Source organism: Lithobates pipiens, unplaced genomic scaffold (genome assembly GCF_037356315.1).
Source record: "Lithobates pipiens isolate NorthernLeopardFrog02 unplaced genomic scaffold, aLitPip1_a1.2 Scaffold_13, whole genome shotgun sequence".
NCBI classification, from domain to species: Eukaryota; Metazoa; Chordata; class Amphibia; order Anura; family Ranidae; genus Lithobates; species Lithobates pipiens.
Window position 1 is genome coordinate 193,041,422 of NW_027507718.1, and position 12,288 is coordinate 193,053,709.

The 12,288-nt window shown below is 40.2% G+C and overlaps 1 protein-coding gene across 6 annotated transcripts in view; it reads left to right on the forward strand.

Annotated features, from left to right (window-relative positions):
- The window catches only part of SBNO2 (strawberry notch homolog 2), a 163,969-nt gene that overhangs the window by 116,357 nt on the left and 35,324 nt on the right, over positions 1-12,288 (forward strand). For all 6 annotated transcript variants that reach the window (XM_077476054.1, XM_077476053.1, XM_077476055.1 and 3 more), the window contains 8 exons: positions 3,823-3,902; positions 5,025-5,219; positions 5,413-5,540; positions 5,617-5,748; positions 5,850-5,985; positions 6,097-6,209; positions 7,369-7,440; positions 9,886-9,994. In XM_077476054.1, coding sequence (XP_077332180.1) covers positions 3,823-3,902; positions 5,025-5,219; positions 5,413-5,540; positions 5,617-5,748; positions 5,850-5,985; positions 6,097-6,209; positions 7,369-7,440; positions 9,886-9,994 — 965 coding nt within the window. The remainder of the gene's footprint in view (positions 1-3,822; positions 3,903-5,024; positions 5,220-5,412; positions 5,541-5,616; positions 5,749-5,849; positions 5,986-6,096; positions 6,210-7,368; positions 7,441-9,885; positions 9,995-12,288) is intronic.

Here is a 12,288-nt window from a genome sequence, read left to right on the forward strand (position 1 = left end):
CATTTATCGTGGTGGCACTTATGGTAGGATGTGTTGTCATGTCTGGAGGTAGTTTGTCATAGCACCATATTGCTCCCTTTAAAGGGGCCTCTACCTGGGTGCGTTCTATTTGAATCCACAATTAGTTTTTTTTCATGTCTGTTCCAATCTAATTCTCCCTAGGTTTACCACTTGGTAATAGTGTTTTATGTCAGTGAGGGCTAGTCCTCCGTATTGTTTCGATTCCATCCTCTTATCACAGTTGAAAACCAACACTGATTTGACCCCACTAATGATTCACAAATCAAACAATTGTTCTTGAAATTAAAAACTCTTAATGAAAATCTTCTGGTGTATATAAATCTTTAGGCATGGTTTACAGCTACGCAAGTACAACAGTGCATGAGCTAATGTACATTTTATACACAACATACACTGCAATAGGGCAGCCCACTCACTAAAATTGAGCCAAAGAAGTGCTTATGCCTTTTTTAAACATGTATAGCACTGTAACACATGGCTAGACGTGATAACACTTTTAGCGAGGCGTGTTGGAAACGCTTGGAGAGCCGCAGTAGAGTGCTATTAAGAAACCCTTGGAGAGGCGCGTTGCAGTGCTATTAGAAATTAGTGGCACTGCAGCACAACTACAATTAGTGCACTCAGTTTTGTGCACTAGGGGAATGTACTCAATTTTGCACACCTTCCTCCGCAACACAAACGTGTCCCTAAACATTATACAAATCCAATTTCAAAAAAGTTGTGTAAAACTTTCTTGAAAAATAGAATGCAATGATTTGAAACTCTTAAAAAAACATTTTTTATTCACAATACAAAATAGAACACATATCAAATGTTTAAACTAATACAATGTACCATTTTATAGAAAAATTTAAATAAAATAAAGTTACCGTATATACTCGAGTATAAGCCGAGATTTTCAGCCTCTTTTTTGAGGCTGAAAGTGCCCCCTCGGCTTATACTCGAGTCACCGCTGTCTGACTGCTCGATCAGCGTATCGAGCAGACAGACGGCGGACATTAAAATTCAAAAGCCGCGCCTCCTTCTCCGCCTCCGCCTGTGATAGGCGGAACACTGAATTTCCCAGCAGTCAGTGTTCCGCCTATCACGGACATCCGTTCATTCTCATACTACGGACGAGTATGAGAGGATGTCCGTGATAGGCGGAACACAGGCTGCTGGGAAATTGAGTGTTCCGCCTATCACAGGCGGAGGACGGAGGCGCGGCTTTTGAATTGTAGAATGGCCGCCGAGAAGAGCGGCGATCCTGGAGCGGCGATCCATCGGCACGACACGGGACGGAGGAGGCACGGGACGGAGGAGGCACGGGACGGAGGAGGCACGGGACGGAGGAGGCACGGGACGGAGGAGGCACGGGACAGAGGAGGCACGGGACAGAGGAGGCACGGGACAGAGGAGGCACGGGACAGAGGAGGCACGGGACAGAGGAGGCACGGGACAGAGGAGGCTCGGGACAGAGGAGGCACGGGACAGAGGAGGCTCGGGACGGAGGCTTGGGACACAGGTAGGCTGGACACACACACAAGGCTGCACGGACACACACACAAGGCTGCACGGACACACACACAAGGCTGCACGGACACACACACACACACACACACACACACACACACACACACACACACACACACACACACACACACACACACACACACACACACACACAGGGATGGATGGATGGATGGATACACACACACACACACACACACAGGGATGGATGGATGGATGGATGGATACACACACACACACACACACACACACACACACACAGGGATGGATGGATACACACACACACACACACACACACACACACAGGGATGGATGGATGGATGGATACACACACAGGGATGGATGGACGGACACACACACAGGGATGGATGGATGGATGGATGGATGGACACACACACAGGGATGGATGGACGGACACACACACAGGGATGGACGGACACACAGGGATGGACAGCCATGTCTCACCCTCGGCTTATACACGAGTCAATAAGTTTTCCAGTTTTTTGGGGGTAAATTGGGGGCCTCGGCTTATATTCGGGTCGGCCTATACTCGAGTATATACGGTAATTTTGAAATTGATGGCAGCAACATGTTTCATAAAAGTTGGGACAGGGTCATGTTTACCACGGTGTAGCAACCCCTCTTCTTTTAACACTGTAAACGTCTTGGAACTAAGAAGGCCAATTGTTGGAGTTTGAGAGGAATGATGTCCTTTTCTTGCCTGATATAGGACTCTAACTGCCCAACCGTCCTGTGTCTTTGTTGTATTTTTCGTTTTAAGATGTGCCAAATATTTTCAATTGGTGCAGGCGTTCCAGTTAAGCACCTGGACCCTACTGCAAAGCCATGCTGTTGTCGTAGATGCAGAATGTGGTTTAGCATTGTTCTGCTGAAATATGCAAGGCCTTCCCCGAAAAAGACATCACCTGGATGAAAACACATGCTCTAAAACCTGGATGTATCTTTCAGCATTGATGGTGCATTTTCAGATGTGAAATGAATGCACCCACTTACCATCAGACATGCAGGCTTTTGAACTGAGTACTTATAGCAAGCCAGAAGGTCCCTCTTCTCTTTGGCCCTGAGGACCTGACGCCAATTATTACCAAAAAGAATGTCAAATTTCAATTTATTTGACCACAGAACAGTTTTCCAATTTGCACCAGACCATTTTAAATAAGCTTTGGCCCAGAAAGACAGCTGTGGTTCTGGGTCACGTTCAGATATGGTTTCTTTGCATGATAGAGCTTTAAAGCGTTTGTAACCCTAACACTTCATATTCCTGATATGTGCCCGCTGTTCCATTTACTTGTATAAGAAAGTATCCTGTTCTCTTTGGATTGCTTCCTTTATGTGAAATCTCTGGTATTCATCTAGTCCCCTTGCTTTCTTATTAAAAACTGATCAAACAGCAGGAGAGCACAGGGTGGTTAGTTTGCTAGCTGTGCTGGAAACTCAAACTGCTCTCCTCCATTGATAAGACTTGCACTGACATGTCAGAAAAATGGGAAAGGGGTATTTATAATGTTTTGTTTTTATAGCTATACAAAAATGTTTTGCCTTTCATTTCTATTTTCAACGGAATGGGTTTGTGTTACAAGGCGATCGTTAACAATAGTGTTAACTTGCGTTTGTGGATGGCACAGCCAACTGTGTTCAGACAGTGATTTTTGGAAGCGTTGCTGAGCCCATGCAATGATGTCCATCGCAGAATGATGTCTGTTTTTGATGCAGTGCCATCTGAGGGTCCAAAGATCTCTGGCATCCAATGTTGTGTTTCTGCCTTGTCGCTTATGCAGAGATTTCTCCAGATTCTCAGAATCTTTTGATATTATGTACTGTAGATATATTTAAAGTCTTTGCATTTTTGCATTGAGAAACATTCTGAATTAATTTTTTCTTAAAATGGTCCATTTTCTCAGTTTAAACATTTGATATATTTTCTATTTTCAGTTTTTTGCATAGATTTGCAAATCATTGCATTCTTTTTTTTTATGTAGATTTTACACCTCGTCCTGCCTTTTTTGGAATTGGGGTTGTACTGTACAGGTTATTGTATTATAAAGAGCTACAGAGTGGGGAGAACAACAGTAATCACCTGTAAAAATAAGGATGGGAATAAAAAAAGTGTGGTTAATATGTTATTGTCTATACACCAGGTACGCTAAATATGAAATAACTACAAGTTATTATTGACAAGAAAATGTTACATTGTAATACAGTATCTCAAGAATATGGAGCCTTCTGTAGAAACCTTGGTAACTAATTTTTTTTATTTCCTTAACATTGCAGGGGTGTGTTTAGGTCTTTGATCATGAAACACTTTCCTTCAACTAAGAGGAAACGAGAGAAAGCCATGCTGAAAAGGAAAAGTGCGTAACAGGGTTTATGTTTTTTTTTACCTTAATTGTCAATGAAAATTTGCTATTTTTAAAGAGGAACTTCATTACAAAAAGAAAAAAAACAGTAGCTACAAATACTGTATCTGCTAGCTGTTGACACATGGACACTTAACAACCCAGGGATCCAGGTCTGTCTTCATCTGCGCTAGTTCTTGTGCAGTCTTCGGGTCTCCAGAGCCATCATCTTGACTTAGAAGCCAGCTGTGACTTCCTGATGCTTCAAAGCTGGCAGCTCCCTGTTGCTCTTTCTGAATAGTCCTGCAGTCTCCTGGAACAGGCTTCGAGAGGTTGCAGTTGGGGGAGGAGGTTGACGTGGGAGCAGGTACAAAAATTGTCAAAAATAGGTACAGTGCCTTGAAAAAGTAGTCACGCCCCTTGAAATTTTCCACATTTTGTCATATTACAACCAAACACGTAAATGTATGTCATTGGGATTTTATGTGATACGCCACGGAGGTTCACCTTCCAGCAAAACAACTATCCTAAACATATAGCCAGAGCTACAATAGAATGGTTTCAATCAAAGCATATTCGTGTGTTAGAATGGCCCAGTCCAGACCTAAATCCAATTGAGTATCTGTAGCAAGACTTGAAAATTGCTGTTCACAGATGCTCTCCATTCAATTTGACCGAGCTTGAGTTATTTCGAAAAGAAGAATGGGCAATTCTGTAATTGCAGAGTTCTACAAAGTATTGACTCGGCTGAATACAAATGCACACCACACTTTTCGCATATTTATTTGTATAAAATTTGGGAAACCAATTATCATTTTACTTCCACTTCGCATTTATCACTTTGTGTTGGTCTATCACATAAACTCCCAATAAAATACATTTACGTTTTTTGGTGGTAAAATTACAAAATGTGTAAAGTTTCAAGGAGTATGAATACTTTTTTAAGGGACTGTACCCGCTTCAAGTAGCAAAACATTCTTTTGTAAGTAAAGTTTGCTTAAAGTATTCTTCCCTCATTCTGTGTAGTATGGTCTAGCTGTATGTCTTTTGAGTTCTTACTTTGCTCTCTGTAAATAATATTGCATCAGCTTGTTTTTACAATGTCATGGTTTTTGCAATTTTTTTTCTTTTTTTAAGAACGAGGAAAACCACGCACTGGAAAGTTTTCACGTTGTGATCTTGCTGGATTATTACGCATCAGTGAGGAAAGCAGCTCTGATTCTGATGGGGTGCTGGACAGTGACTCTAATTCCTCCCCTGAGTCCCTACAGGATAATGATGACGTCATCTTTGTGGAACACACCTTAAATGGGCTTACAATACCTGATCGCGGTAAGCACGATGGGAATGCCATTATGGACGGTTTTTTATTTTTTACAAATCAAATTGACTTAAGTCAGTAGTGTCCAACTTAAAATTGCCCAAGGTCACACTTGTATCCAAAAATCATATCCTACTCAAAAGGTCATGGTGAAGGAGATTTAGATGTTAGTGACATTCTGTAATTTATTTTATCTTTTCGTAGGCCCAGAACAGGTAGAACAAATGAAGATGGATCTTTTGGCCAAGGTGGAAGAATTAGGCAAGGAGCTGCCTCTTAACACTTTGGACATGCTTATAGACCAGCTTGGAGGTCCAGACAAAGTGGCAGAGGTATGTTGATTGTCTTCTCAAAACATTCCATAACCTTAATTTTTTTTAGAGTTATACAAGTGTCTCTGTTCCTTAGATGACTGGCAGGAAAGGTCGTGTGGTTCGTCGCAGTGATGGCTCGCTCGGGTTTGATTCTCGGGCTGAGCAGAATCTATCCATAGATAATGTCAATTTAAGGGAAAAGGAACGTTTTATGAATGGAAGCAAGGTAAGACCACTTTTATTATTCTGCTCTCTTGATAATCTATAGTTGAATCTCTAATTTAGTGATACTTTTTTTTTTTTTTTTTTTAATCGCTACACATGAAGCTGGTGGCAATTATTTCTGAAGCATCGAGTTCAGGTATTTCACTACAGGCTGACCGGCGGGTACCAAATCAACGCCGACGGGTACACATGACACTGGAACTGCCGTGGAGTGCTGATAGAGCTATACAACAGTTTGGTGAGTTATGTATGGTTTTAAAAATGATGATTTAATATCTTTACTTTCAATCCGTGTTATTGTCCATAGTCTCGCTTGCTATAAGAAAACAATTTTCCCCATAATTTCTAGGTCGCACTCACCGCTCTAACCAGGTGTCTGCACCTGAATACGTTTTCCTTATATCAGAACTTGCTGGAGAGAGGCGGTTTGCTTCTATTGTGGCCAAGAGACTGGAGAGCTTGGTAAGTACAGTATATATTTTGTAATCATGTATGCTGTAATACAGTATATATATTTTAGTATATAAAAAAGAAAATCCTAATTGGACAGGCCACAGGCAACTTATTCATAGCAAATAGGTTATAGGCTCGTACCTTCAGGTGATTGGACACTGGCAAGCTTTGGAGGACATGTCCCCTGGGGTTGTTAGACTCTGTGGGGGGAGATTTGCTAAAACTGGTTCACAGAATCCAGGGCAGTTGTGAATAGTAACCAGTTACATTCTAACTTCAGCTTGTTCTATTAAAGTGATTGTAAAGCTTAATTATTTTAAATTATTACTAAAATAATAAACATGTCATACTTTTTCTGGTGCCTCCCACCTGCTATGTGCCCCCATAAGAGGGGCTGGGGGGAGCTACTATTAAAAGATTTTTTACTTCAAAACAGATAATGCATTAAGGTAAAAAATAAGTTTACCTTTACAACCACTTTAAGCTTTGACAATAAAACCTAGAAGCTGATTGGTTACTATGCACAACTGCACCAGATTCTGTGTGTGTCCGTTTCCCCTGTGAATCTCCAGTTTTTTGCTAGTGTCTTGATGTGATGGTCCTCTTCTCCTTCCCAGAGAAATTGGCTTCACTATTTTATTCTTTTTTCCTAATGTTATTCTTTTTATGCAGATGTGTAGATGCCCTAAAACACATCATGAGTCATGAACAAATATCCAGATTGCAGCAGCACTCTGAGGTTAGGTATTTAACCCCTGTTTGAGCCTTTTGGCACAGGTTTGCTTGCCTAGTTGCCCATCCCTGTATTCATTGCCTGGCAACAACCAATGCAATTAAGATCAGAGACATTTTGACTTGCCTATAAATTCAGTATTTTGGAGTACACTACAGGACACCCTTCCTAAACTATCCTTGTTAATCTGCATTGCAAAACTGAGCATTCATGAAATTGAGTAGGGTATAGGGGAGGCAGCCGGGGGTGGGGGAGGCTGTGGTATGTCCTCAAAAGCTTGTCAGTGTTTAGTCACTTGAAGGTACAAGCCTATAACACATGAGGGATGAATAAGTGGACTGTGTACTGTACTTCAAGATATGGAATTTACAGGTAAGTCAAAATTCCTCTGATTCTAATCTGCTTCTCATTACTTGATGGGATCTGTTCAAACAGGGTGCACTTACTCATGGGGACCGGAGAGCCACAGAATCCAGAGATCTAAGCAAGTACAACTTTGAAAACAAGGTTAGTAGGACTGCTTTTCCTTATGGATTGTTTGCTTAAATCTTAAGTTTGCTCAAAATAAAAAATCAGCACAAGGGACATTAATTACAGCCAGTAGTATGTGCCGCTTCAGCTGCAGTCTCCTGTTAGCTGAGGGAGGTATGACAGGCACTCATCAATAGTTCCCAACTATACCTGCCCTTTCTGCCCAGCATCTACATTCATAGAAGCCTCTGTTAACCCAAAAAAATTCAATATAAAATCATTAATTTTTTATTGCATCATGCATAAAATCACATGGATAAAAGACATAAGAAAATGTGTAGAAAACCTCTCTCAGAAACCACCCAGAGTTAGACACCAAACGTGTCAAAATAATGCAAAATTCACCCCTTGGAGCGACAGAATAATGATGGGTTCAACTGATAGAATTATGTAGCTAAATAAGGTGTCTTCCATGGGTAGGCAGTCTCTCTCTGTCAATGCGTTTCGTGGGAACACCCCTGCTTCTTCAGGAGGTGAGGAGAGCTAGAAGGGTAAAAAACATAACATTTCAAAGTACAAAATCATAAAGCACAAGCGTTTACTTGATAACATAAATCAAAAATAAGTTCAAGCCAAAAAGTTTGAACAAATGAAAAAAAGATCTGATAAGGCTAATAAGGACCAGTATAAGAGCTTTACTGTGGCTGACTTTTTAGGGCGCTTCGGGATCTTATGCAATTATTAGAGGAGAATGAATGTGGAGGTGACTCTGAGGTGGAGACATCTAGCTCTGTTTATTTTGAGGGGGACAAGCTGTTCAACAAGCTACACCCAATAAGTTTGTTTACTTTTTTTTTTCTTTCCAATCAAATTTTTTTTTGTAAATAAAGGCAATATACAGTTCAACATAACGGTAAACATACAGTGAGAGAATTGTATATCAAAAATCCATATTGAGACAGAACATAAACCAGGATTCCAGTTGAGGAGCATACCATACAGAAAAACATATAATTAGAGGTAGGCCTCAAAAGATAACATAATCCAGAAAAGGGTGCGCTACTAATATGAAGATATCAAAGCTACATGAAGGAATATGCCAGCTGTGTAATCACTCATCTGCAGTCCTAAAAAAAAAAGTAAGGGAATAGGAGAAAGGGGTAATGGCATTTAGGAAAGGGGTGACGATAATGAGTACCATGTTTGTCGAAGGGTAAGGGCGAATAACATTAAGCAGTGGCGGGCATGAAAAAAAACTCCCATCAGATTATAATACTTCCACTAAGACCGATGCAGTCCTATTAAGTATAAGTTCCTCCAGGAGATGGGTATCATTAGTCAAAAAAGGGTGACGGGAGAAGAAAGAGGACTTTTCTGTGTCAAATGATTAAAGAGATGAAATGGCTTCCAGTCTACACATTGATTAGTTCTGACAATTTGACAGCTAATCAGCGTCATGCCCTTAGGTCCCTACTTAACTGTCAGGACATAGTCCTCAAGCCATCTGACAAGGGGGGCAATCTGGTCCTCATGATCCCTGCATCCTCATCTTTCTAAGAGGGGATGTGCTTGAAGATTCCAAATAACACTTCTTGGTATAAATGCATTTCAGCCGATGTGATACATTTACCAGTGAGCATAGAATGCTCCTGATCGAATCCTATGTACAAGCCCTTATTGATAAGGATACGTTTGGCTATTTGAATGTCAAATTCCCACGTGCCCCCACATGCTTTTGCCTCCCCCAAAACTCATAAAAGTCTTACCTTCCTGCCGGGACGCCCATAGTGACGGGAATGGGTTTTCAGAAAAAGCTAGTAAGTATGTTGATTTTTTCTAACCTCACAATGTCACCTAGCTCCCATCTTATTTCAAGGACACTATCGATCCTCGCAAAATGATCAATGGTGTTCTGATTTCCCTCGATGCCCTGCTGGTGGCTATTGATATAGAGACACTTTACTCTTGTATTTGTCATGGGCAGGGCATTGAGGTTGTTTTTGATTTTGTCCTTGAGCAGCTTTAAGACTCTTTTGCCTTTCAACAAGTTCATTCTCCAGCTCCTTGAATGTATCCTGACACGTAATTACTTACTAAGTCTTTTATACATGTGTTTTTATGCATGTTGTAATAAAAATGTAATGGATTCATATTGAGACTACAGCAGAACAGAAGCACAAAGGGACACATCTACTGACTGTAAGCTATGTCACTTATTGCTAAGCTTGGATCTACATTTAGGAGTTGACTTTGTTAGGTCTTTAAAAAATTGAACAGATTTTATGCTCCAAACTCAGCACAGGAATCTACAGAGAATGCTGTCCTGTAGCCAGTAATTTAAATCGTATTGCTTGTATTGTCTTCCTGTAGAAATCATTCTATATGTAAAAACAAGTGTGATTTGGGGCATTGATTTTTTTTTTTTTTTTTTATATGGTTGTTTGAAAATTGTGTTGTTAATTGCTTTTCCTATCTGTGTAGTATGGGTCAAGATCACTGGAACAGATATTATCAGCTATCCTGAACCAGACACAAAGGGATGTGCCTCCTCCACAAGGGTACCCAGGAGGCCCTGCTGCTTTCTTCCAGGGTAATTTGCAATTAAACTAAATTCATTTTTTTTTTTTTTAATCTGTTGGCTTCCCTCTCCATATTGTGATTATATAATACTGAAAAATCAGCATGTGTAGATATCTCAAAATAGTTAGATTATAACTAGCTAGGGAAAGATCTAGCTCTGTGTTTTTATATATATATATATATATATATATATATATATACACACACACACACACACACACACACACACACACACACACACACACTCTTTATCTACAGCCTCTTCGTAAAAGCGGATGTAAACCCTCTATAAACCCAGTTAAGTGAACAGCCTCAGATGATATGCAGGGATGAAACAAATCTCCCTATATAAGTTTTACATGTATATCTTCTGTCTGCACCTTGATATACTGTTTAGAAAGTGCATGCCCTTTTAAAATTTCACTTCCTGATACCCCTATAGGAGGAGTGTCCTCCTACAGGCTAATTGAGTGAGACACTGTGAGAAAGCTGATTGGAGGAAAGGCACACACCCCCCTCCCTACACATGCAGAGCTTGCCTGCGTGTAGTTTAGCTGGCTGCTAATCTATTTATATCAAACTTCTCCGACCACACATGTCTATCTATCTCTGGCCCTCAGAAGGCTAGTCAAAAGTTATCCGGCTGATAACAGAGCAGGACAGAGCTACGAGACTAAGTGCTTTGAAGAGAGATAAGAAAACACTGCAAATATGTTTCCAGCTCAGATTTCATAAATTGGGTTTACATTAAGTTACCTAATCAGATTAGACCATTTAGGGCCACAGTATATTTAAAATTAGCCTATATAAACAAAACCGTTGCTATTTCGATGTGCCTTGAGTAGAATTTTAGACACATTTACTTGAGGACTGTATTTTATAAGCATGTTTCATTCTCATCCATTGAAGGACACTGAAAGTTTTTACTTTCTGCCACCTATAGGAGGACTGGACACTGGCAAACAAAAAAGTGTAGACCAGCCCAAGACAACCCCTCCCACTATCAGTATGCCTTAGTTTTTTGTTTTGTTTTTATAGTTTCCTAGGAAGATGGGTGTCTTTTCCTACAGCTCTGCTGTGTTAAAGTTCACTTTAAAAAAAATAATGCACATTTTTTTATTTTTGCTGGGGGTGCCATGAGACTGTCATTGTAAGCTTTCTGCCTGTACATGTATGGACAGGCAGTTTCACAAAGCTAGAAAGAATCATTGAACTACCAGAGTGCTCAACAGCGCCATGGTAGTTCATTGAGAACTACAAGCCAGCAGAAGCAAAGGCTGGTCGGTACTTGTAGTTCATTCATTCACAGAACTCTTTTCTTCGAGTCCTAAGGGACACAGGTCTCCACTCCTCTGTATTTATGATCGTGCTCTCAGTATTGCTTTGCTACAAAACTATTGCATGCTGATAGTTGGGTTAATTCTAGGCTGGCCTATATTGTGTTTTTGTGTTTTTTAGCTTTTTGCCAGCGTCCAATCCTCCTGTAGGCAGCTGTATAACCCAATGTTTAGGGGCTTCCCATGTTCCTCAGTAGTTTTCAAGATAAGGATTTTACAGTGAGCACAACATATTTTTTTTTTTATGTATACCATCTGCATTTTGACTCTAAAGTTTGATTTCAAATACAAATCTAAACTGCACACAAACATGCAAACGTATTAGTCTGAATGCATTTACATGCGTTCTAAAAAAATAAATAAAAAATCATACTCTGTCTTTTATCAAGACCTTTTCTAACACCGTTGGATTACCATTTGAGTAGTTAAACTGCATGCAGACTCTACTATGCTTCCTGTAACCTGTAATGGCTGATAACATTGGAATGTACAGTATAACACACACCTCTTTTTACTAAATGCAAATCCAAAACAAAATGCAGGTGGTCCTCGGGTTACAAACAAGATAGGGTCTGTAGGTTTGTTCTTAAGTTGAATCTGTTTGTAAGTCAGAATGGTAAATTTTTAAAGTGTAGCTCCAGGCAAAAAAAAAAAAAATTAAGCTTTTTGGATAGCATAGGGAAGGGTTAACACCCCTGTAACATTTGATTTGCTGTCTGTGCCCCTGTTCAGAAGATTTTACCTCACTTTCTGTCCTAATGACATTTGGATTTTGAAAATTCTCGGTTGTTGTGGAAACAAGGATTGGTGATAAAGCATCAGTTTTCCCATAATAACTCTTACAGGAGTGAATTTCTCTTCCTAGGGGTAGATTTTTCTACCTGTTGTCTCCCTCCTTTTGTAAGTAGGAGTCCTTTGTAAGTCAGATATTTGTAACTAGGAGACCAGAAACCTGTATGTCAGTTGT